Genomic DNA, 24,223 nt, shown 5'->3' on the forward strand with positions numbered 1-24,223 from the left:
ACCTCTGCATCCCTGCCCCACACCCCTGCATCCCTGCCTGCATCCCTGCCCCACACCCCTGCGTCCCTGCCCCACATCCATGCATCCCTGCCTGCATCCCTGCCCCACACCCCTGCATCCCTGCCTGCATCCCTGCCCCACACCTCTTCATCCCTGCCCCACAACCCTGCATCCCTGCCTGCATCCCTGCATCCCTGTCCCACATCCATGCATCCCTGCCTGCATCCCTGCCCCACACCCCTGCATCCCTGCCCGCATTCCTGCCCCACACCGCTGCATCCCTGCCCCACACCCTTGCATCCCTGCCTGCACCCCTGCCTGCATTCCTGCATCCCTGCCTGCATCCCTGCCTGCATCCCTGCATCCCTTCCCCACACCCCTGCATCCCTGCCCCACACCCTTGCATCCCTGCCTGCACCCCTGCCTGCATTCCTGCATCCCTGCCTGCATCCCTGCATCCCTGCCCCACAACCCTCCATCCCTGCCCCACACGTTTGCATCCGTGCCCCACATCCCTGCCTGCATCCCTGCATCCCTGCCCCACACCCCTGCATCCCTGCCCCACACCCCTGAGTCCCTGCCTGCATCCCTGCCTGCATTCCTGCAACCCTGCCTGCATCTCTGCATCCCTGCCTGCATCCCTGCCCCACACCCCTGCATCCCTGCCTGCAACCCTGCCCCACACCTCTTCATTCCTGCCCCACACCCCTGCATCCTTGCCCCACATCCATGCATCCCTGCCTGCATCCCTGCCTGCATCCCTACATCCCTGCCTGCATCCCTGCCTGCATCCCTGCCCCACACCGCTGCATCCCTGCCCCACACCCCTGCATCCCTGCCTGCATCCCTGCCCCACACCCCTGCATCCCTGCCTGCATTCCTGCATCCCTGCCCCACACCCCTGCATCCCTGCCTGCATCCCTGCCCCACATCCATGCATCCCTGCCCCACATCCCTGCATCCCTGCCTGCATTCCTGCCCCACACTGCTTCATCCCTCCCCCACACCCTTGCATCCCTGCCCCACATCCATGCAACCCTGCCTGCATCTCTGCCCCACAGCTCTTCATCCCTGCCCCACACCCCTGCATCCCTGCCCCACATCCATTCATCCCTGCCTGCCTCTCTGCGTCTCTGCCCTACATCCTTTCCCTGCATTCCGGCCTCCCTGCCTGCATCCCTGCCCCACACCCCTGCATCCCTGCTCTGCATCCCTGTGCTCTCCATCGTCACAGCCGGGGATATCGATCCACCGAGCCTTGAACTCCGCTTTGCATCCTCCCTGGGAGGGTGCTGGGCTGCCGCGGACAGCTGAGCACCTCTTGCTCAGCGCCCGTCTTCCCATGGGTGCTGCAGCGCGGCTGCGCTGGGGCTGCCCCACGGCCCCGCGCGCGGCCGCAGCGGAGCCCGGCGCTCGGCACGGCCCCGGCGCGCGGGCGCTCAGGCGTGCCGGGGCTGCCCAGGCGCCCCGCTGCGCCGCTGCCCCGGCTCGGCCCCGCTCCCAGGCCCCGGCACGGGGTCACTGCTCCTCTTCCCTCCTGCATATGCATGGGGCCCTCCCGCCACGGCCGCCGCCGTCACCTTTGATCCCACGTCAGGGATAACGAAACGGCTTCATCTGCGCCCTGAGATAGCGGGGGGCCGGGGCCGGGCAGGGGCCGGCTTTGTTCCCGGCCTGGCCGCGGAGCAGCCGAGCAGCCCCGGCGCCTCCAGCTGGTTTCCCCGTTCCCCTTCGCTGCTCGGCTCGAACCCACCGGCGGATCCGCTGCAGAAGGACCCCGAGCCCCAGCGCCGCAGCGGGGCCGGCCCGGCCGCAGCCACACGAGCCACAGCCCCGGCCTTAGCGGTTTATTCTCCCTGCGGATGCACAGCCGGGGGCTGTCCCGCGCCGTGCCGGCGGGCCGATGCCGGGGGGGCTGCAGGACGGTGCCGGATCCCGCGGGGTCCCGGGGGTGGCGCCGGCCAGGGGAGGCTCCCTAGATGCAGGTCTCGCCGCCGGCGGGCGCGGCGCGGCGCTGCTCCAGGCGCTGCAGCCGGCGGGCCAGCGCCTGCGCCCGCCGGGCGTGCTGCTCGCCCACGGCACCCGCCTGCGCCTCGAGGCGCCGCAGCTGGGCCGCCTGCTTCCGCCGCGCGCCGCGGTAGGCCCGGGCCAGGGCGCTGCGGGACGGCGCCGCGCCTGAGCCCGCCGCGGCGCACGGCGGTGGAGCGGCTCGCGGAGGAGGCCGGGGACCGCGGGGCGTGCGCAGGAGCAATCGGGCACCCCGGGGCGTGCGGGGTGGGGATTGCACATCCAGGGCACGCAGGCGGGGACCCTGGGGTGCACCGCGGGGCCGCGCGTTCCCCCCCCACCCCGGGGGTGCGGGAGGAGACGGGGCATGCCGAGGGGGCACCACGCGGCGCGCGCGGCGGGGACCGTGCGTGCCAGGGCGTGCACGTGCAGTGCGTGCGGAGGGTGCTTTGGGCACGGGCGGGGGGCCGCGCGGGGGGGCCGCGTGCCCCCTGCCCACCTGTGAGCCTGGAAGAAGTCGCCGGTGACGGCGCTGCACTGCGCCTGCTGCGCCCGGCTGACGGCGCTGGCCTGCTCCAGGGCGAGCGCCAGGGCCCGGGCGCGGGCGTGCAGCTCCTCGGTCCTGGGGGACACCACGCGTGGCACCGCGCTCGGGGGCTGCCGCCGGGCCCCACGGCGCCGCCGAGGGTCTCTTACCGAGCCAGCGCGCCGAGCAGCTCCTGCGCTGTCCTCGCCGGGTCTGCGGGGCGCTGGGGAGCCGCCGCTCCCGTCCTGCCGGGCTGGGTGTCCTGGAGGGGCCGGGCGCGGGCTGAGCACCCACCGCACCGGCCCCTGCGCGGGTCAGACCCCCCTGCCGGCGCCCGGCCCCCCGCCACGGGGCTGCACGCCGCGGCCCCACTGGCGCTGGTGCAAGGGGGGAGGCACCTGGACTGGCCCCCACAGCCCCTGCCGGGGGGACACGTCCATCCCGGAGGGGACAGGTGCCGAGGAGGGGGCTCCCGCGCCGGCCGTACCTCCTCACTGCTGCCGGAGCTGCTGGGGCTGCCGGGGCTGCCGGCTCGCTCGCGCTCCAGGTGCTCGAGCAGCAGGCGCAGCGCCGCCTCCCGCGGCCCCTGCGCCGCCGCCAGCACCTCCAGGCCCCGCTTCTCCGTCTCCTCCAGCTGCAGCTGGGTCCTCACGTCGGCCATGGCCTCCTGGGGGGGCAGCGCGTCACCCCGGGGTGCCCCCCGCCAGCCTGGCAGCCCTTTGCAGGGTGCTTCAGCCATGCACCCTGCCCCGGACCCCGCGGAGAGCCGGGGAGGGACCCAGGCGTCTGCCGCCCCCCTCCCCCCCCCGCTGCCGCGCACCTTGAGTGTCGCCAGCTCCCGCAGCAGCTGGGCTCTGTCCGGCTTTGGCAGCGCTGCAGGGCCGGGTGGGGGGGGCTGCGCGTCCCGGAGGGCCTGCTCGGCCCGAGCCCTGACGTCCTCGCTGTGCCGGGCGGCGGCGGCGGTGGCGGGCGCCGGGGCAGCGTGCAGCGACGCCTGCACGGCCGCCTGCTCGGCGCGCAGCCGGCGGATGCGCTCGCGCAGGGCCCCCTCGCCCGGGCCGCCGCTCTCCTCCCGGCCGGCCGGCTCCGCTCGCCCCGGCGGCACCCGCAGCCCCTCCGGCTGCGCGGTGCCGCCGCCGCTCCCCGGTTCCGCCGCTGCCCCTGGGCACGGCGCGGGCAGCTCCAGGCCAGCGTCTCCACACTGCGGACTGGCATCCTCCCTGCATCCCGCATCCCGCGTCCCGCCGGGATGGGACTCACCGGCGCCCGGCCCATCCAGCTTGGCCCGCGTCAGCTCGAGCAGCGCGGCGTAGGCCTCCCCGCAGCGCTCGCTGCGGCGAGAGGGGGCTCAGGGGCGGCGCGGGGTGAGCCGCGGCGGCGGCGGCGGCGGCGGCGGCGGCGCGGCCCCGCGCCTGCCCTACCTGCACTGCAGGGCCAGGCGCAGCGCGGTGCTGTGCGACTCGTGCTGCCCCAGCACCATGCTGAGCCGCTCCGAGTCGCTCTTGCACTCCTGCAGCGCGGCCGAGAGCAGCTGGTTCACGGCCTTGAGCCGCTCCATGCACCTGGGGGCCGAGGGGCCGGCGTCACCGCGGCGCGCGGCACGGCTGCCGGCGGCACCGGGGCGCTGCCGGCGCGGCAGCCCCGTGCCCTGCGCGCCAGGGTGCCGGCGGGTCTCACCCCTGCAGGCGCTGCAGCCGCTGCGCCGGCTCGTGCAAAAACCGCGGCAGGTCGTGGGCCTGGAGAGGAGCCGGGGAGGCCCCGGAGGGCGGCGCTGGGCGAGGGGCAGCGCGGAGCCCAGCGGCGCCGCGCAGAGCCCAGCAGCACCGCGGCAGCCGGCCCTGCCCCGCGCTCACCTGGGGCAGCCCCGGCTCTCCGTGCCGTGGGGCAGCGCCGAGCGCCGCGGTGCCGCCGGCGCAGCCGCACGGCTCCTCCGTCCTGCCCAGGGCGTCCTGCAGCTCCCGCACCTGAGCGGGGCGAGCGGGGCTCAGCGTCTCCACCAGTCCCCCGTGCGCTGAGCAAGGGGCATCGCTGCCTTTGCCGTGCCCGGTCCTTCCCAGCCCTGTCGGCACGGCACGGCACAGCACGGCACGGCATGGCACGGGGCTCACCTTCCTCTGCAGGCGGTCGCGCTCGTCCCGCAGAGCGCCCAGTGTGGCGCTGGCCTGGCTCAGCTCCTCCTCGCAGCGCTCCAGGGCCGCCCGCAGCGCCGCCTTCCCCGCCGCCGCCGCCGCCGCCTCCTCCTCGAGCCGCGCGGCCTCCTCGGCCGCCGGCGCCCCGCCGGCTGCCCGCTCCCCGCCCCGGCGCGCCACCTGCCCACCTGGCAGAGCCTCCGGCGTCCGGTCAAGCTCCTCCAGGCTCTGCGGGAAAGAGGGTCGGTCAGGCGGCGCCCGTCACCGCGGCGTCGGGGCTGCCCCGCGCGGCAGCACTCACCTTGGCCGCCCGTGCCCACTCCTCGCCGGGCGCCGGCGGCCACCCGTGCCGGGAGAAGACGGCGCGCTCCAGCGAGCTCACGGCCTGCTGCAGGGCTGCAAAGAGGTCAGGGCCGCGGGGCAGCTGGTCCTCCTCCTCCTCTTCCTCCTCCTCTTCTTCCTCCTCCTCCTCCTCCTCCCTGGCGGCAGCAGGGCAGGAGATGCAGAGGGGCTGCCCGTGCCACCATGTGCCGCAATGTGCCACACGCCCGGGGCCGTCGCCGTCGCCGTCGGTACCTGCCAGTCCGGTGCTGCAGCGGCTCGGCCGGCCGGTGCAGGCAGGTCAGCAGCCGGGCGACACGCTCCTCGCAGCGCAGGGTGCCCCCGTCGTCCCCCGCCGCCGCCTCGGCCTCGGCCGCCCGCTCGGGCAGCGGGGCCAGCGGGGGCTGCAGGGAGCACTCAGCCGTCTGCCCACGCCGCCCCGGCCCCAGCCCCGGCCCCGGCCCCGGCCGGCAGCCCAGCGCGGGGCTTCGGCCGTGCCGGGAGCGATGCAGCGGGTGCAGCCTGCTGGGGTGCACCTGGGGGCTGGGGCACATTTGGGTGCAAAGCTGTGTTGCTCTAACACCATGCCTGGCTGCAACGCTGTGCCGTGCTGCAACGCCGCACCCCGCTTTCTACAGCCCTGTGCTGGGGCCGGCGATGCATCCTGTGCCGGCACACGGGGCCCAGCGGAGCAGCACAACCTGCCACCCCGCTGCGCCCGTGCAAAGTCCCCGGTCACCCTCCGCGCGGCTCCGGCATGCCCTCCCTCGCAGGGGCAGGCTTGCGGGTCGCGGCGCCCCGCCGGCAGGACGGTGGGCAGCCGGGCGCCCCGGCCCCTGCGGGACACGGGGCCGGCGAGGCGCAGCGCTCGCGGGTGCCGCGGCAGCGCCGGAAGCAGGCGCGTTTTCCTGCTCGCCGTGGGAACAATGAGCAGCGTCACCGCAAGGGCACGGTGCCGGCAGCCCGGGGCGCCCGCGGCCCCGCGCCCGCTGCTCGTGGCCACCGGGGCTGGCAGCCGGGCCAGGTGGCCGGGGCTGACCCCTGGCTGGTGCTGCAGGGCTGGCGAGACCCAAACCGGCCCCAGGAGCCGTGTCGGAGCCTGGCTCCAGGGCTGAGGCCACGGCCAGGGCATGCCCATGGCCAGGGGATGCCCGTGGCTGGGAGGTGCCTGTGGCCGGGGAATGCCCATGGCTGGGGGATGCCCATGGCCGGGGGATGCCCATGGCCAGGGGATGCCCATGGCTGGGGGATGCCCGTGGCTGGGGCATGCCCATGACTGGGAGGTGCCCGTGGCTGGGAGATGCCCATGACCAGGGGATGCCCATGGCCAGGGGATGCCCGTGGCTGGGAGGTGCCCATGGCCAGGGGATGCCCGTGGCCAGGGGATGCCCGTGGCCGGGGGATGCTCGTGGCAGGGCAGGGGCTCCTGGCCATGCAGGGGTTGGTGTCCCCGCTGCAGCCACCCCAGTGCCAGGTGGCCCAGGGACAGGGTTTCTCCCCTGGGTGCTCCACGAGCTCTGTGCTGGCCCAGGCTCCCCGGCCGCCCAGGGCCAGCGCTCCAGCAGCACCTATCCTGCCGGACACCCCACTTGCCTTCTCCATGCCAGCCGGTCTCCAGCCCGTGGTGCCCTGCTCTGGCCAGTGCCCGATCCTGGGGGCTCGTTCCCGCTGTGGCCGGGGCGTCCAGCAGCTGTGTGGCACGTCCTGGCCGTGCCGCGTCCCCCGGGCTCCCGGCGGGGCCGTGCCGCTCCCAGCTCCTGTGCCTCCAGGCTTTTCCCATTCCTTGTTCCTGCGGAGATTTCCTCTTCCTCGCAGAGCCCGGCTCAGCCTCCTGCACTTAACCGTTGCGCTGCCCGTGTCCCCGTGCCCTACTGCCCACCGTGGACCAGGGTGTCTGGGGTGCCCAGGGTGCCCAGAGTGCAGGGCAGAGCCTTGCTGGGGGCTCTGCAGGAGCCAGGCCCCCCAGCACCCTCTCCCTCCCTGCTGACTCCCCACAGCAGCACCCCTAAGACACTTTGGGCTGATGCTGGAGCCTCTCCAGGTGCCTGGGCTCCTTGGCACCCGGCTGGGACATGAGCACGTGTGCAAGGTTCCCAGGCAGCGCTTGTGTGCAGGGCCGCTCCGAGCACTAGGAGCAGGGGAGCTGGGGGGGGGGTTGCAGAAGGGTGCACGAGCCTGTGGGTGCTCGTAGGCAGTGTGTGAGCATTTAGGTGACAGAGGGTAGTGTTTGGGGTACATGGGTATTTAGAGTGCATGGGAGACAGCGTACGGGTGCTGGAGGGTGGTGCATGGGTGTTAAGGTGCAGAGGGACGATGCATGAGTGATGAGGTGCAGGGGGACGGTGCATGGGTGCTGGAGGGTGGTGCACGGGTGTTAAGGTGCAGAGGGACGATGCACGGGTGCTGGAGGGTGGTGCACGGGTGTTAAGGTGCAGAGGGACGATGCATGGGTGCTGAGGTGCAGGTGGACGGTGCATGGGTGCTGGAGGGTGGTGCACGGGTGTTAAGGTGCAGAGGGACGATGCACGGGTGCTGAGGTGCAGGGGGACGGTGCACGGGTGCGGGAGGGTACATGTGGGTGTCGGGGATGCAGCGCCTGGGTGCTGCCAGCCACAGTGCTCGGGGGGAGGGCGCGGAACTACAAGTCCCAGCAGCCCCCGCGCGACGCTGCTTCCGGGTGGCGCTGGGCGGGGTTCGTGCGGCCGAGCGCGGGTGAGCGCGCGCTGGGGCGCGGGGGGTGCTCGGGGCAGGGGGGTGCAGAGGGTGGGGGTGCTCGGGGCAGGGGGTGCTCGGGGCAGGGGGGTGCAGAGGGTGGGGGTGCTCGGGGCAGGGGGTGCTCGGGGCAGGGGGGTGCAGAGGGTGAGGGGGCGCGCGGGGTGGGGGTACGTAAGGAGGGTGCATGAGCAGGGGAGGGTGGTGGAGCGGGTGCCAGGGGGTGCGTGGGGCAGGGGTGTGCGTGGGGCGGGGGGTGCACAGGGCAGAGGGTGGGTGAGCGGGAGCTGCACAGTGCAGTGGGTTTGGGGAGCACTGTGCAGTCCCTGCTTGTGTGCCCGCTGCACCCCTGTGCCGGGGGAGCAGGCGAGGGGGGTGCATGAGCAACGGGGTGCACAGGGCAGGGGCAGAGACCTGCACGGGTGGGGGCACGTGGGGCTGGGCTGGGGGGGTGCATAAACAGAGGTTGCACAGGGCAGAGGGGTGCGTGGGGCGGGGCGTTGCGTGGATGGGAGGCGCAGGGTGCAAGGGGGCGCGTGGGCTGCAGCGGCGGCTCCCGTGCAGCGCCGTGCCGGACCTGCCCATGGAGCGCGGCTGCGGGATGGACACGTCGGAGCCGGGCAGCACGACCGAGGAGGAGGAGGAGAAGGCGACGGAGCAGCGGCCCAGGACCCGCTCCAACCCCGAGGGCGCCGAGGACCGGGCGCTGAGCGCCCAGGCCAGCGTGGGCAACCGCAGCGAGGGCGAGGGCGAGGCGGCCAGCGCCGACGACAGCCCGCAGGGCACGACGGCGCCCGACGGCAAGGCCTGGCCCGGCCCCGCGCACCCCACCGAGGTGCAGGTGAAGACGCCGCGGGTGAACTGCCCCGAGAAGGTGGTGAGTGCTGGGGCGCCGCGGCGGGGGGACGTCGCCGGCGTGCCGGACGCTCAGGCCACCGCTTTCTCGTGCAGATCATCTGCCTGGACCTGTCGGAGGAGATGTCCCTGCCCAAGCTGGAGTCCTTCAACGGGTGAGCGGGGCCGTGGGCAGGGGCGGCTCCTGCCCGGCTGAGCTGGCGGCAGCCCCGGGACCCCCGATCAGCCGCGGGTGCAACGGGGGGCCGCGGCGGTGCCGGGGGCCAGCTCTACTCCCTGCTGACGCCGGGCGCCCACGGCAGGTCCAAGACCAACGCGCTGAACATCTCCCAGAAGATGATCGAGATGTTCGTGCGGACGAAGCACAAGATCGACAAGTGCCACGAGTTCGCGCTGGTGGTGGTGAACAACGACGCCACGTGGGTGAGCGGGGCCAGGGCCGCGGCGGCCGAGCCGGGCCAGCGGCTCCGCTCCCCCTTCACCCCATCTCCTCTCAGCTCTCAGGCTTCACCTCGGACCCCCGTGAGGTCTGCAGCTGCCTCTACGACCTGGAGACGGTGGTGTGCAAGTCGTTCAGTATCCTGCAGCGGCTCGCGGTGCCTGGAGCAGCGTGGCTGTGCCGGTCCCGCAGCCGGGTCCTTCTGGACCCTGTGCCTGCAGATGGCAGCAGATCCCGCGGCCTCGCGTTCCCGGCCGGATTAGCCGTGCCGTCCCTGCGGATGAGCATCAGGCTCGGAGGCTGCACCAGCTGCAGAGGGCTAAACCGGGTGCCTAAATCCCCAAATTTTGGGTTTAGTGCCAGGATCTCACGGCCTTTCAGACACCCGTTTCTCGGTGTTTGCACCACCGTCGTGCCAGCTGCACGTGGTGGCCTCCGCTGCCCTCCCTGTGGGAGCTCCTCGGGCGTCCCGGTGCTGGCCGGGCCGCAGGATTTGGGTGCGGGGGACGTCCCTGCGGTGCGGGACGGGGGTCTGTATCCAAGGTCTGGTCCTTAGCTTGGGCTCCAGATCTGGAGGGACTCTTCAACCTCATGTAAGTACAGCTCCGCGGGGCGCGGACGGCTGCCCGGCGGGTGGCAATCCCGGCCGCCGGCTCCCTCGCTGCCATGAGTTTTCTGCCCTTCTGTGGGAAGGCAGCAGACCTTTAACCCAAGTAGTTCCTGGGGCAGCTGCTGCTTTTTCAGTCCAGCCTCAGCTCTGCCCCAGGTTTCCCGCGTAACTGGTTAACTCTTGGCGAGAGGGGGCTTGTGCCGGCTCGGCTGCCGGCAGCCGGCGAGCCCCTTCCTGCGGCTCGGCAGTGCCTGGGGGCCAAGCGGCGCCGCCCGGCCGGACGCCGCAGCCGCTCTGAGCCTCCCCCTCCCGCCGGTGCAGCCAGCAGAAGATCGAGCTGCCGGTGACGGAGAACGTGCAGACCATCCCGCCGCCCTACGTGGTCCGCACCATCCTGGTGTTCAGCCGCTCTGGCTGCCAGCCCCAGTTCTGCGCCACAGAGCACATGAAGGTGGGTGCCGCTGCCACCGTGCCTGGCAGCCCGGATGGGCCCGGCGTTGAGCGCTGGCAGCTCCCGGCAGGCCCTGCTCCAGGTGATACTCCTGGGCTGCCGCGGGGGCTTTCCCCCAGGAGAAAGGGCGCTGGGAATTGGCTCCCTCATGGAGCTGGTGGCCAAGTTGCAGCTCAGTTTCCCCCTGCAGAAGATGCTGCAGTGCCCCTACTTCTTCTTTGACGTGGTTTATATCCACAACGGGGTGGAAGATAAAGATGATGAGACAAACTGGAAGGTAGGTGCCAGGGGTGTCTCAGCCCTGCCCGTGCCGCCGAGGGTGCGCCCGTGCCCAACGCGTTCCCTGTGCGCCCTTGCAGGAGATGTACGCCTTCTTCAGCAACCTGGACACCAAAGGCACCAACTACAAGTACGAGGTGTTGCTGACGGGGCCGGCGGTGGAGCTGCACAACTGCATGGCCAAGCTGCTGGCGCACCCGCTGCAGCGCCCCTTCCAGACGCACGCCTCGTACAGCCTGCTCGAGGAGGACGAGCCGGCCGAGAGCGAGGCCACCGTGTGAGCCGTGGCGGCCGCCCGCGCTGCCTCGCGCCGGCGCTCACCGTGGCCGCCTTCTCCTTGGAAGGGAAACGGGCTGGGGGAAAGCTGCTGCTAGAAGGAGGTTTCTCTGTGTGACGATACCTGTAACTGACCCCCAACGCTTGCTCTGGGAGGCGGCTGTTAGTAAAGGACGGGCCTGGGACCTGGTGTTCGGCCGTACGCTGTATTCGCAGGTGGGATTAGCTTGGTGACTCTGTAATTGAGTTTGATTACTGTGTAATTGCAGCAGAAGAGGTGCATTTTACCTAAACCACACTGCACTGGTGGGAGGCGCTGGGTGCCCCCGTGCAGGGGGCTGGCGCAGGGCACGGGGAGGTGCTGGTCGCCCCAGTACGGGGCACTGGGAAGTGCTGGTGCAGGGCACGGGGAGGTGCTGGTCGCCCCAGTACGGGGCACTGGGAGGTGCTGGTGCAGGGCACTGGGAGGTGTTGGTCACCCCAGTACGGGGCACTGGGAAGTGCTGGTGCAGGGCACGGGGAGGTGCTGGTCGCCCCAGTACGGGGCACTGGGAGGTGCTGGTGCAGGGCACGGGGAGGTGTTGGTCGCCCCAGTACGGGGCACTGGGAAGTGCTGGTGCAGGGCACGGGGAGGTGCTGGTCGCCCCAGTACGGGGCACTGGGAGGTGCTGGTGCAGGGCACTGGGAGGTGCTGGGAGCGCGGCCCCGCCTCTTCCAGCTGCGGCATCACGTGGGCGCCAGCCAGCTGCGAGCACAGCTGGCGGGGGAGAGGGGGGCGTGGCTGCCCAGCCCCGGCTCCCATTGGCCGCCTCGGCAGCCAATGAGCGGCGGGGCGGCGGTTCGAAGCGGCGGCGCGCGGTGCGCGTGCGCGCGGGCTCGGGGCGGCATGAGCGGCGCGGGGCGCCGGGAGCTGGCGGGGCGGCTCTGCCGCGCGCTGCGGGCCGGCCGCGAGCCGTGAGGGCGCCGGGGCCGGGGCCGGGGCCGGGGCCGGGGCCGGGGCCGGGGCCGGGGCCGGGGCCGGGGCCGGGGGGCTGCACCGGCGGGCGGGGGCGCTGCACCGGCGGGCGTTGCGTGCCCCGCACCGGGGGCAGGGGGGCTGCGCCAGCGGGCGTTGCGTGCCCCGCACCGGGGGCGTTGCACCGGCGGGCATTGCATGCCCTGCACCGGGGCCGGGGGCTGCGCCGGCGGGCAGGGGGGCTGCACCGGTGGGCGTTGCGTGCCCTGCGCCGGAAGGGACCTGCACCGGGGCCAGGGGGGCTGCACCGGCGGGGGTTGCGTGCCCCGCACCGGGGGCAGGGGGCTGTGCCAGTGGGCGTTGCGTGCCCCGCACCGGGGGCATTGCACCGGTGGGCATTGCGTGCCCCGCACCGGGGCCGGGGGCTGCGCCGGTGGGCGGGGGGGCTGCGCCGGCGGGCATTGTGTGCCCCACACCGGGAGGGACCTGCACCGGGGGCGGGGGCGTTGCACCGGCGGGGGTCCCATCCTGCAGGCTTTGCCCTGGGGAGAGCGTTGCATTTATTGCACGGGGCGGGGGGAGGTGCTTTGGGGTACCAGCCCCCCCTCGTCACCCTTGGGGCATGGGGTGGGCACAGCGTGTGCTGCAGGTCTCCTCGCACCCGATGGGGTCCCGCCGTCCCATGCAGAGGGGCAATATCTGGGTGGGAGCCGTGTGCGGGGTGGAGGCAGCCGGGGGCCGCGGGCTGGCCGACCCCTGCCCAACCTCCCGGCGCCGGTGCCGCCGCAGGCTGGTGGAGGCCCTGCTGGAGCGGGGGGCCGATCCCAACCTCGTCCTCCCAGAGGGGGTCACCGCTGTCCACCTGGCCGCCAGCAAGGAGCGGGAGGGTGGCGTGCGCTGCTTGGGGCTGATCCTGCACCACGGCGGGGACCCCAATGCCAGGTAGGGGCCGGGGGCTGGCCGCAGCCCCCCGTCGCTGTCCCCGCTTTGGCAGCACGACCCTGGCACGGGGCACTGCCGGGCGCCTGAGGGCTGCTGCCCGTGCCAGGGCCGCCGAGGGGCTCACGCCGCTGCACGTCGCCGCGTCCTGGGGATGCAGCCGGGGCCTCGAGCTCCTGCTGAAGGAAGGAGGAGACCCGGAGCTGCGTGACCAGGTGAGGGGGACCGGCACCGGGGTGGGGGGAGCACCCTCCCTGGGGCTGGCTGGCCATGGTGGCGAGTGCGGTGTCCCTTTTCTGGCAGGAGGGAAAGCGAGCCATCGACCTGGCGCTGGAGCAGGGCAACCGCGCGTGCGTGCAGGTGCTGCGGGACTGGCATCACGGCGCCTGCCGCTGGCCCCCCGGTAAGGGCGGCCCCTCGCCGCCGGGGCACACGGGGCTCCCGCTGCGTCCCCGGCACGGAGCGGCTGCAGTAACCGCCCGGAGCCCTGCGCGTCCCCAGCGCCACGAGCCTTGCCGTTCTCAGCTGCTCGGGGCGGGGGGCTCGCCGTCCCGGCCGTGCCCGCTCTCGGGGGTTAATGCAGCCGCCCTCGTGCCTGGCCGGGGCCCGGCGCCTGCTGCACGAGGTGAATCGCTCGGTCCCGATCTCTGCCTCGCAGATGCCCCCACGGACCTGCGGCGGCCCCGGCGCTCCCTGTCCTTCCTCACCGAGGACCGCACCGAGGGCAGCGTCTGCTCGAGGCTCTCCGAGGACGGCTCCGAGCTCGGGCCCCCGAGCGGCACCCGGCTGGGCGAGCCGGAGGCCGGGCTGGCTCATGGCTGCGCTCCGCGGCCCCTCGCCTGCAGCACGCTGCTGCATGCGGGGGGCAGCCCGGGGGGCGGCAGCTCCGAGGACGAGCCCTTCGTCAGCGCCGCCGAGACGCTGGAGCCCCCCGAGGCGGGGGGCAGCCCGGGGGCCGCGGCGCTGCCGGCCCTGCTGCAGGCTTGCAGCCTCGGGGGCTCGAGCCCCCCGGGGCCGGAGCCTCCCCGGCTCCACCACGTCACCCCCAGGACCAAGAGCCGCCTGGAGGCCTCGGCGGCCCGGCTCGGCACCGCCTCTGCCGCCTCCTCCTCCTCCTCGCTCTTCAGCGCGACGCTGGAGATGCCCCAACGTCCCCCGCGGCACAGGGCTCCCGCCGCCCCCCCGGGGCAGCGTGGCACCCTCGAGGACGGGGACACATCCGACCCAGACCCGGAGGACACGGGATCTCTGGATGCCACGGTGCTGCTGCCCGGCACCTCCGTCGGCTCCGGCGCTGCCGAGCCGCCGCAGCCCCTCTCGGACACGGTGCTGCTGCGGGAGCTGCGCCGGCTGGGCGCCGACCCGGGGCCCGTCACTGCCCTGACGCGGCCGGTCTACGCGCAGCGGCTGGCGGCGCTGAGCGCCGAGGCGGCCGGCAGCCCGACGGGTGAGCGCCGGGGCGCCGAGCCCCCCGTTTTCCTTTTCCCTTGCAGGCGTGTGCGCCTCGCTGCCCACGGAGGGCTCACGGCATCCCCCCTGCTTGCTCCCCCCAGGCCACAGCCCCGAGCTCGCGGCGGCGCTGGAGACCTGCCGCATCCCCGACTGCGCCGACGAGGAGCTGGCCCTGGCCCGGCAGTTCGGCCGCCCCGACGGCGGCCGGCGCTGGCGGGGGGGCACGTGCAAGTCCAGCTTCAACTACCTCCTCCTGGACCCCAGGTGGGCTGCGCACCGCCCCGGGCACGGGGGGCTGCAAGCCCCGAGCCTGCCCCCCAGCATTGCTGCCCGAGCGGGTGCCCGGAGCTGGATGCCGAGCGCTGGGCACCCCCCAGGGCCACCCGGGACCTGCCGCTCCGCTCCCCCCGCCTGAGCCCCGCCGAGCGCTTCAGGACCTTCGTGCGGGCCATCTTCTACGTGGGCAAGGGGACGCGCGCCCGGCCCTACCGCCACCTCTGCGAGGCGCTGAGCCGTTCCCGGGCCGGGCCCACGGAGGTGGGGGGCCGGGCTGGGCTGGGGGGCCGGCGGCGGCGAGGCGGGCTCGGGGGCCGGCGCGGGTGACGGTGCATCGCTGTGCCCAGGCCTGCCCCAAGGTGCGGCGCATCCTGGAGATCTGGGCGAGCGGGCTGGGCGTCATCTCGGTGCACTGCTTCCAGAGCGCCGTCCCCGCGGAGGCCTACACGCGGGAGGCCTGCCTCGTGGAGGCCATCGGTGAGCGCGGCCCCGGGGCGCCCGCCCCCCTCGAGCCCCTCGAGCCCCTCCGCCCCAGCCCCTTGGGCTCCCGGGGCTCGTCCCTCCCGCCGGCTCCGCATTTGGGGCCCTCGGCGGCAGGGTGCTCAGCGCCCTTCCCCGCAGGGCTGCGGATGCTCACCAACCAGAAGAAGGGGAACTGCTACGGCGTGGCGGCGAGCTGGTCCCCGAGGCGCCGCCGGCGCCTGGGCGTCCACATGCTGCACCGCGCCATGCAGATCTTCCTGGCCGAGGGGGAACGGCAGCTCCGGCCGGCGGACGTCCCGGCCGGGCGCTGAGCGCCGCCGCGGGCAGGCGCCGCTCGGGAGCTCCGAGGCGCCGGGGCTGGCGGAGGCGCCGAGCCCGCTCGCGGGCTGCTTTGCCCTGGGCCTGGGGGCTCGAGCGGCTCCGCGGTGCCTCTGCCCCCTCCGGGCGAGGCAGACGGGGAGCTGGGGCTGGGGGCGGCTCTCCCGCGCTGTCCGAGGGCCTGGGGTAGCACTGCTCCCCTCTGGCCTGCAGATTTTATGTCACAAATGTTTGCTAGAGGTTTTTCTATTTTTCTACTGTCCTAAGATGGTGATAAATAAATCACTACAAGTATTTTTTTTTGCTAAGAAAGCAAAGCTTTGCTCTCTGCTTTCTGCCTTCAGTTCCCTGGCCTGTGCTGCGGTCCTAGAAAGCCAGAGTCCTGTGTGGCCCTGGAGCATGGCCACGGGGACAGTGCCATGGGCCACGGGGACAGTGCTGCGTGCTGTGGTGCATGGGCACAGGGACTGTGCCATGGGCCACGGGGACTGTGCCATGGGCCACGGGGACAGTGCTGCGTGCTGTGGTGCATGGGCACAGGGACAGTGCCATGGGCCACGGGGACTGTGCCATGGGGCACGGGGACAGTGCTGCGTGCTGTGGTGCATGGGCACAGGGACTGTGCCATGGGGCACGGGCACAGCGCTGCGTGCCATGGTGCATGGGCACAGGGACAGTGCCATGGGCCACGGGGACTGTGCCATGGGGCACGGGGACAGTGCTGCGTGCTGTGGTGCATGGGCACAGGGACTGTGCCATGGGGCACGGGCACAGCACTGCGTGCCATGGTGCATGGGCACAGGGACAGTGCCATGGGCCACGGGGACAGTGCCATGGGGCACGGGGACAGCGCTGCGTGCCGTGGTGCACGAGGCCAGCACCGCATGCTGCGGGGCACGGGGACAGGGGCCACCCTGCGGCGCGCACTGATCTCCCCGTAACCGAGTCGGACGCGGCTGAGAATATAAGATGGCTTTACTGTATGAAATGGCACTCTAGCACAGCGTGTCTCGGCGGCGCGGGGGTTACGGGGTGCAGTTTTGCCTTTGCCTTAACACAAGCGATGTCGGTACAAGCGGCACAGACTCCATGGCAACAGACACGTAAGAGCTGTGTCCCACAGCAGGGCAGTGAGTCACCTCCAGCCAGTTTCGGGGGTGTCGGGGTCCAGGCATGGCCGGGAGCGCGGGGCCCCGCTGCCTGCTGGTGCTCGATCGGGGGGCGCCCTCCGTGCCCCCGGGCCCGGCGCAGGGACGAGGCCGGCTGTCCTCGGCGAGCAGGGGGAAAGCTGGGGTCTGCCCGGGCTGCGTCCCGTGCCGGCCGTCCCCGCCTGGCTCCCCGGGCACGGGCCCTTCCGCTCCTCTGGTCCGGGAGGACGGTGGGCTCAGCCGTGGGGGGGGTCGGACCGCAGGTGGGGCCCGGCCCTAGGAGCAGCCCGGGGCCGCCGAGCCGACGGGGAGGTTCCCGCGGGACAAACCAGCCTGGCTGTTTCTTTGGTTTAGGTGGGGGAAATAAAGCAAAGAAGGGGGCGGCTCTGCTCTTTGGGGTACCGGGGGGGCCACGGGCAGCCCCAGGTGCAGGTGCGGGTACGGGGCTGGGGAGCAGCCGTGTCGAATGCAGCCTCCCCCGTCTCCCCTCGCTCCGGGTCCTGTCGCAGCATCCCAGCCTGGCCGGGAGCACGCAGGTCCCGGGAAAGGGCTCGGGTCCCCGCTCAGCACGTCTCGGGTACCTTCTCCGTGCCAGCAGCTGGACACGGAGGAGAGGCGAGGCCTCGGGACGCGTGGCAGGGGAGGTTACACCCAGGACCGGCGCCGGCAGGCCTTCAGGAAACAGCACTGCTGTTGGCATCGTCTCTCCTGCGTTGCCCCGAGGTCCCCACGGGAGCTGCAGCACAGGCGCACGCAGCGGCAGCGGGACGGCATGGGGCTACTCCGCGAGGGCCGCGCGTGGTCCCGGCCGGAGGAAGGTGCTCCGTGAGCCGCAGTCCCGGAGCAGCTGGAAGCCGGGGACGGGCGAGCGGCTGGGGCCTTACGGTGCTGCGCATTGCAGGAAGCCTCGGCGCCGGCGGCAGCGGGAGGAGAGTGAAGGGGCACTGCAGCAGCCGGCGCGGTCGTTGGGGATGGGACTGTGTAACGGGAATCGGTGGGAGAGCCCAGGTTTGGCGCTGGGTCCCCAGCCGGGCTCCCTCCCTCCTGCTGCAGCCGTGCCGAGGAGGAGGTCGGGCTCTGCTGGCACCACGTGCCCGCCCCGGCCAGGAGCTGCATCCGAGCTGACAATCCTGGTGTGCCCCGGAGCAGGTCGCCTCCTCTTCCTCCTGCAACAGGTCTCGTGCCGCGGCTGGCGGCTCCCGTCCGGACGGCGGCAGGCAGAGACGAGCTTCGCAGGCGAGCCCTCGCCGGCGCCGGCGGGGAGAGGAGGGCGGCGAGGGCCGCTGAAAGCCACCTGCACGATTGCTTGCAAGCTCCTCGAGGCTGGGCCTGCGGATGGCTCGAGCAAGGTAATGCAGCTTCCCGGGGACGGCTGGAGAGACGAACCCAACTGCTGGGAATGCCAGAGGAGCCGTCGGCTTCCCCATAAAGCAATCCCAGACCGGCCGTGCCGGCCCTGGGGAGGAGGGTGCTGCAAGGGGTCGAGGTGCTCCTGGGTTCACCCCGGAGGATCCAGTCCGATCTCGTCCCCTTTTAGCTCAGGTGGAACCAGCTTCACTGCAGCTTCCTCTCTCTGCCCCCACGGGGGTCACTGCGTGAGAAAAATAATACTACAAAGAAACAGGATGAAGACGCTCCAACGGCGGCCATCCCGCCCCAGAGGGACCGGAATGGGAGTCTGCCTCGTTCCCGCTGCCGGCCTGCAGCCACTGCCCAAGGAGCCTCCGCGCTCCGCCGCCGGCCAAGCCGGCCGCCGGCTCCGCTCCCGGCGAGGGGCAGCCTCCGCCGTGCCCCTGCGCTCACAAACCCCTCTGCGCTCCGCAACGTCTCTCCCATCCGAGCAGCCCGGTCACTGCGTCCCGCTGCCTTATTTCTTCTCCCCCTGCCCGTCCCCAGCTGGCGTCTCGGGCTCCCACAGGACGAACTCGTGGAGCAGGGTGTTCACCGTCTCGGGACACTCCATCATCACCATGTGGCTGCCCTCGTCGATCACCTTCAGGAAGGCGATCAGCAGGATCTAGGCGGAGAGAGCGCGGCGCCGGCCGGCGTCAGCCCCGGCGCGAGGTCCGGCCCCGGCCCCGCGGCGCGGCAGCCCCTCGCGCCCCCCTACCTCGGCCATTCGCTGGTCCTCCTCCACCGGCACGAACTTGTCGTGCATGCCGTGGACCAGGAGCACGGGCACGGCCAGCTCGGCGTGGTACACCTCGTCGCCCTCCGGCCAGTACTGCCCGCTCATCATGGCGCGCAGCACGAAGGAGGACACGTTGAAGGCGTTGCCTTCCTTCAGCAGCTGCTTCTCTTTGGCACCCTGGCGCGCGAAGCCGGCCCTGGGGGACAGAGGCGGGACGGGCGGGCAGGGCGGGCGCCGCGGGGCGCCGGCAGCCCTGCGCTGGGGCTTTCCCGGCCTTGGGGTCGGGTGCCCGGGGGACACGCTGCCGGCGGGACACGGTGTCGCCCGCGGGGGTCCCGCGGGTGCCGAACGCTCCCTTCCCGCCGGCCGCTCACTTGAGGAAGCTCCAGGCCAGGCACGGCGACAGGCAGTGCAGCACGCAGGTCGGCATGTTGAAGATGGAGCAGAGGCTGGGCTCCAGCGCCGTGGGGCCCCCCCCGTTGATCATGATCACTTTGTGCACCAGGTCCGGGTACTCGTGGGCGAGGAAGGTGCAGAAGGAAACCCTGCCGGGGAGGACAGCGCTGTGCTCTGACCCGGATGGACGGGGCAGAGCCGCGCGCCGGGGCGGCTCCTACCCACCCCGCTGCGCCGGTTCCCCGTCCCGGGGCCCAAGCTCTGCCCTCCACTTTGCCCCCCTCCCAGCTTGCTCTGGCTTTGCTTCCTAATCCTTGCTTAGCACCGGGGCCCTGCTCTTCCCTCTGCTGCTCAGCAGCTGTCGATGCGGCAGGGTGCCGGCGGCTCGGACGTGCCCGGAGATCAGAGATCGGCTCGGCGGGGCGGGAGGCGGGCGCCCTTCCTGCCCGCACCTAACCCTCCTACCGCCCGTCTCCAGTTCAGCTGACCCGGCCGCTCCTTTACAGGCTCCTGCAGCACGAACCTGCTCCTTTAAGGACTCCCCGGCCTCCGAGGCAGCTCTCCGCAGCGCTTAGTCTCCATCTAATTGACTTTCTTGGGCTTACTCTATTTATAGGCTCTGGGCTGCCCGCTCCGTCGCTGGCACGCATAGGCCAGGCAGCTCTGCTCGGGGGGACGGGCTCCGGGATTAGCTGGACCCACGGATCCAGCCTGACAGGAGGTAGGCGATAAAACCCAAGGGATAAACCTAGAAGTGAAACCGCCCGCTCCTCCGCCTCTCTGCTCCCGGAGCGCAGGATGCACCTAGCATTTTGCTGCCGAGGAGGTGGGGGGGTCTCAGGGGTCCCCGTCCGCCCCGGGACCCGCAGCGCCCGCGGGAGCCTCACCCGTACGAGTGGCCTATCAGGATGTTCCTCTTCTTGGCAAAGCGCTTGAAGACGGCCCTCATGTCCTCGGCCAGCGCGTAGAAGGTGTACGCGGCGGCGATCTGCGGGGCCGAGCTGCAGCCGTGGCCGGCCAGGTCGGGGGCCACCACTTCGTAGCCCAGCTTGGTAAAGAAGTCCAGCTGCTCCTTCCAGATGTCGAGGGAGCCGCCCACGCCGTGGATGAAGAACAGGACCACGTCGCTGTGCGTCCCTTTGCAGCTCGTGATCTGCTTCTTGCAGTCGATGTTGACGACTTTCTTGGGCTTGCGCTTGCGGCGCTTGCCGGGGCCGTTGGCCGCCTCCCGGGGGCCGGCGGGGCCCGGGGCGCCGGCGGGGCCGCCCGGCTCGGAGAGCTCCAGCTCCACGGTGCCGTTGGGCTCCCCGGAGCCGCCGTGGCAGTGCAGGATCTCGGAGCGCACGGCGTCGCCCAGGTTCTCGATCACCAGCTGCCCGCTGCGGTAGACGGTGATCTTGCGCTTGCAGTGCACGGTGCCCCGCTCCGGAGCCTCCGCGGGCGCTTCCTCGGCCGGCCGGGCCGGCGCGCTGTGCCTGACCCGCAGGATCCTCCCCGGCTTCACCTCCATGAAGCTGTAGCCGTTGCTGGACTCAAGGCTGTCGAGCGGCCCCACGGCGTTGGCCGTCTTGCCCAGCAGGCAGCACAGCAGCCCGTCGGCGATGCTGGTCAGCATCGTGCTCCCTGCAGCGGGGTGAGAGGCAAAGCGGGGCCGGCGTTAGCAGTTCGGGGTGCCCCCTCAGAGCAGCCAGGAGCCAAGCTTTTATTTCTGATAAACTCCCATGCTCTCATCTGGCTCCGGGACCTGCTCCGGACAACTGTCCCGAGGGAAGGAACACCCGAAGAAAAGCCTGTTGGAAATGAAAATGTTATTGCTGTCCTGGCACCAAATGCGGAGTTAAGGAAAGACTCAGCTATGAAAATACATTATTTATGCCAATTAAATAAATATATATAGACCTCCTATCTAAGCCACCAATACAAACAGTGAGAGATGGCAATTACAGGGAATGGCATTGGAGGTTTTAATTACAGTCATTCCACAAACCGAGACTGCAAACGACGCGGCAGGAGAGTCCGTGGGAGACGAGATCACAGGGTGCCCGCTGGGAGCAGGGGAAGCCTCTCCCGCGCCCGGCCCCCGAGCCGCGCGGGACCCGAGGACCTTGCCCGGGCTGGGGGCTGTCGCTGGCCTCGCCGGCCCCCAAAGCGAGGTCCTTCCTTAATGCTTGCTCTTCTCGATGTGGTGAGGAAGGGTCCCTGCAGGTTCCCCGGGCAAAGCTCTGCCTGAAGATCACAGTTTAACAGTGATTTCTGTGACCCCGGCGGCGGTGCCGGGGTGGCACAGCACCCAGGGCCCGAGGCTGCCGCTGCCGGGACCGCGCCGCCTCCGCAGGGGGCTGGGGAGGTCCCCGCCTCCCCGCTCCGGCAGGCTGCTGAGGGATATTTATTATTCACGAAGCTAAACACGGTGAATTATTGATGCTGATGGGCTGTTCGGCAAGGAGGCGCTGCGCGGAGGGGCTGCTCCCGCAGGAGCCGTGCCCGCCGGGAGCCGGCGGCAGCGCGGCCCGACCGCAAAATCCCTGCAGCACGGCCGAGAAGGAAGAGCACATTTCCAGAGGGGAATTAAACATCTAAACCCCAGTAATGCCGTCAGGAGCAGGCCACTTAACTCCCTGAACAACCACTTTAAATGCAGCCAGCAGGATTACAGGAGCTTTGCTGGCAGAGCGCGCGAGAGGGAATCAGCAAAGCCAAAATGCAGGAGAGGGGAAGGATAGAGCCCCGGGAGAGGGTCAGCCCTGCCGGCTCCTGCTGCAGCTTCCTCAGGGCAACGCAACAGGATCGCTCCCGAACCCCGAGCGCTCCGTGTGCTTGCTGCCAGCCGGAGCGCCCTGGGCGGCTGGGCCAAGGCCTCCCGCGGCATCGCCTTCCTGGGCGAGGAAATACCGGAGCCCGGGCTGCACCACCCGCACCGTCTGTGCTCCCTGTGCAACGTCCAGAGCTCACCTGACCCCGCTGCGGCCGCTGTGCGACCCGCACGGATCCGTGCCGGCAGGACGGGGTGATACCTGGCAGAAGCAAGTGCAAGGGGCCAGCCGCGCAGAGCCCGTTTCGCAGGCACGCGGGTCGCACCCCAGAGCAACCTCCTAATCCCTGCAAACGGTCTTGGAGCCAAACCAGCTGCATCACCCCCTGGGCTCCCTTCGTGCTCAGAAGAGCCGGGCCCGTCCCAGCGGCCACGCCAAACGGAGCGAGGGCAGCAGGTCCCGGAGCGCCGCGGAGGAGAAGCCCAGCACGGACCACGCTGGGGCGAGTCCCGGGCCCGGAGGCTGGCTTGCTCTGCTCACCTCCGCCTCCAAAGCGTGGGTGATCCCGCCGCGCAGGGCGCCAGCCCGCCCGGAGCCCTGCGGTGAAACACCAGGGCACAGGGAAGACCCCGCGGGCCGAGCCCCCCGGGCCGCCGGCGTCCCCCGTCTCCGGCAGCAGGCAGGCTGCGATTCCCGCACCTCGGCCGAGGCAGCCCCGGCTTTCCTCTGTAATTCTCCCAGTCGTGCTCGCTCCCGACTCCCCCGCCGCCGTGCCCAGCACGGGACAGCACGGAGCCGCCAGTGCTGACGGCCGGGGAATTGGAGCGGCCGGAAAGGCAGGAGTCAGCTAAACCTGCGGCACGGCCAGCGCAGGAGCGGTCTGCGGGACTGAGCACGCTGCACCCGGGGGGCTCACGCCTCCAAAAGCCTCGCTTTACCCCGCGCCTCCGCTTCTCGAGGTGCCATGGATCTCTGTGCGCCTGAGGAGCAGGACTTCTGGCCAAACCGATGGACATTGATTAACTTATCAGCTTTACCTCGATTAATCCCTCCTGCTCACTTCCAGCATCAGTCAGCCGGGCCGCCCTCGCCGCCACGCGGAGCTCGGCGACCAGGTCCCCGCGCCGCGCGCGCAGCCACCGAGCAGCCGTGCCCCGGCCTCCGTGGGGCTGTCCGCCCTCGGCGGCTCCGGCACAAGCCCGAACGCTGCAGCAAGAGGGGCGACGGCTCAGCAGAGCGGGGCCGGCCGCCCGGGCCGCCTCGGTGCCCCCAGGGCTCGCGGTCCGCGACGTGACCGTCCTCGCTGGGCGACCCAACCCGTGCGGGTGGGACAACCCGCCGCGATCCCCGGCCGGGCCGAGCGGCGACGTGCGCCCGTCTCCCACCTCCCACGCGCCGCCGCGGCCGCCGGCCCGGGATGCTCCTCCGCGAGGTGGAAGGGAGCCGCGCGGACGCGGGGAACTTTGCAGAGCTGCCGGTAACCATGGCGATGCGCCGTCCCCCGGCTCCCATCAACCGCCGCCGCCAGCGGAAAGTGGGAATTGGGCACCGGTTACATAACGCCAGGCACAACAATGAGTCAGGCGCCGGGAGCGTTATATAAACCTCCCTTCTCCCCGCTCCGTAACGAGCCCACCAGAGCCTGGCCGGCGCGGGGAGCTCGAGGCAGGACCGGAGCCGCCGGGGCCACCAGGAGCGAGTCGGAGCCATCCGGGGAGGCCACCGCAGAGCCCTGCATCCTGGTATCCTGCACGGCATCCTCGGGAAGATGGATGGAGCCGAGCTCAGCCAAGGGGCACGTCCGCCACCGGCATCACAGCTGCTCCGTCGAGCCCTCGCTTCCGGAGCGGAGCTCTCGCCTCCAGCCTCTCCTCAGCCTCGTCCCCCATCACCGCGATGCTCATGCTCGTTGACAACCAGGCTGGGGAAAAAAACAACTTACTGACCTACTTTGGGCTGCAGCGCCTCGGGTCCTATGCGACTCGCTGGCACCATGCCACAGTTGCAGAAAAATGGGACAAGATCCAACGTGTCAGGATGGAGGGTGAAAAAAATCCCCCCTCCTCGCTCCTTTAACATGACAGGCAGCACGTGGGGCAGCACTGCAGAGCAGCGCTCGCCCCCGCACCGCAGCCGCGCCGGCTCTGCTCGCACAACCCCTGTGGAAAAGAGGGTCTTCCCTGCCCAGAAAATCCTCCCGGTCTTGCCTCCTGCTGCACTGGTCCCAGTCCCACCTGGACGTGGCCCATCAAATGCCCAGGGTGCTGGGAATGGCAAAAATATTCTCCTCCTGTCCTGTCCTTGGTGATGAACCCTGCAATTATGGGCAGCAGGAAGGATGAGACGCGTCCCCGCACTACAGCCCTGCAAGCAGCGCTCAGCCTGTCCCTGCTGGGAGAAGTCAAGGTGAACGTTTGGCCCCAACGAGCATCGGCTACTGCGGGAGTGAGCAGAAGCCAGTGGCCAGGAAAACGGCGTCTCCTCATTGCTGCTCATAACCCTGGACCCTTTCAGGGAGTAGCAGGGGCTTCATATCCACAAATCCCTCGCAAATCCTTTGAGGAGAGGTGCCAGAGACACAGAGAGGGACCTTAGACTTGCCATAACCAGAATCCGAACTGCGATAATAATTTGTTCAGCTCTAATCCCTTCCCTCCAGGGCTCACAAGCATTAATGATGACACATGACCCTTCCGAGGAATAGGCAAATATTATTATTCTCTTCTCAGTCTTTCCCATTCATTCGCTCTTTGCAAAGTAGAAAAAC

At 71.1% G+C, this 24,223-nt stretch overlaps 4 protein-coding genes across 5 annotated transcripts; 2 read left to right on the top strand and 2 right to left on the bottom strand.

Moving 5' to 3' along the window:
- Positions 1-1,764: 1,764 nt before the first annotated feature.
- On the bottom strand, positions 1,765-6,767 carry USHBP1 (USH1 protein network component harmonin binding protein 1). Its single transcript, XM_062596486.1, has 12 exons — positions 6,577-6,767; positions 5,239-5,387; positions 4,964-5,141; positions 4,642-4,890; positions 4,387-4,497; positions 4,211-4,269; positions 3,955-4,095; positions 3,354-3,864; positions 3,021-3,200; positions 2,704-2,795; positions 2,507-2,629; positions 1,765-2,156 (listed from the first exon to the last, which is right to left on the bottom strand). The coding sequence occupies exons 1-12, from the start codon at positions 6,583-6,585 to the stop codon at positions 1,976-1,978; spliced, it is 1,983 nt and encodes a 660-aa protein (XP_062452470.1). The 5' UTR covers positions 6,586-6,767; the 3' UTR covers positions 1,765-1,975.
- Positions 6,768-7,664: 897 nt separating this feature from the next.
- On the top strand, positions 7,665-10,795 carry BABAM1 (BRISC and BRCA1 A complex member 1). 2 transcript variants are annotated; one of them, XM_062596492.1, is made up of 9 exons: positions 7,665-7,695; positions 8,260-8,572; positions 8,647-8,705; positions 8,853-8,973; positions 9,048-9,126; positions 9,558-9,582; positions 9,921-10,050; positions 10,241-10,327; positions 10,410-10,795. In XM_062596492.1, the coding sequence occupies exons 2-9, from the start codon at positions 8,279-8,281 to the stop codon at positions 10,608-10,610; spliced, it is 996 nt and encodes a 331-aa protein (XP_062452476.1). In that variant the 5' UTR covers positions 7,665-7,695; positions 8,260-8,278; the 3' UTR covers positions 10,611-10,795. The 2 variants fall into 2 exon arrangements, with proteins under 2 accessions (XP_062452476.1, XP_062452477.1); XM_062596493.1 differs by having other exon boundaries at positions 7,678-7,695; positions 8,243-8,572.
- A 1,296-nt stretch (positions 10,796-12,091) lies between these two features.
- On the top strand, positions 12,092-15,286 carry ANKLE1 (ankyrin repeat and LEM domain containing 1). The gene is made up of 8 exons (XM_062596487.1): positions 12,092-12,502; positions 12,609-12,714; positions 12,803-12,902; positions 13,158-13,946; positions 14,053-14,215; positions 14,329-14,488; positions 14,575-14,704; positions 14,849-15,286. The coding sequence occupies exons 1-8, from the start codon at positions 12,183-12,185 to the stop codon at positions 15,019-15,021; spliced, it is 1,941 nt and encodes a 646-aa protein (XP_062452471.1). The 5' UTR covers positions 12,092-12,182; the 3' UTR covers positions 15,022-15,286.
- A 2,627-nt stretch (positions 15,287-17,913) lies between these two features.
- On the bottom strand, positions 17,914-20,324 carry ABHD8 (abhydrolase domain containing 8). The gene is made up of 4 exons (XM_062596494.1): positions 19,591-20,324; positions 18,682-18,852; positions 18,287-18,503; positions 17,914-18,193 (listed from the first exon to the last, which is right to left on the bottom strand). The coding sequence occupies exons 1-4, from the start codon at positions 20,316-20,318 to the stop codon at positions 18,044-18,046; spliced, it is 1,266 nt and encodes a 421-aa protein (XP_062452478.1). The 5' UTR covers positions 20,319-20,324; the 3' UTR covers positions 17,914-18,043.
- Between the last annotated feature and the right edge of the window lie 3,899 nt (positions 20,325-24,223).

This window comes from Rhea pennata, chromosome 27 (assembly GCF_028389875.1).
Source record: "Rhea pennata isolate bPtePen1 chromosome 27, bPtePen1.pri, whole genome shotgun sequence".
NCBI lineage: Eukaryota > Metazoa > Chordata > Aves > Rheiformes > Rheidae > Rhea > Rhea pennata.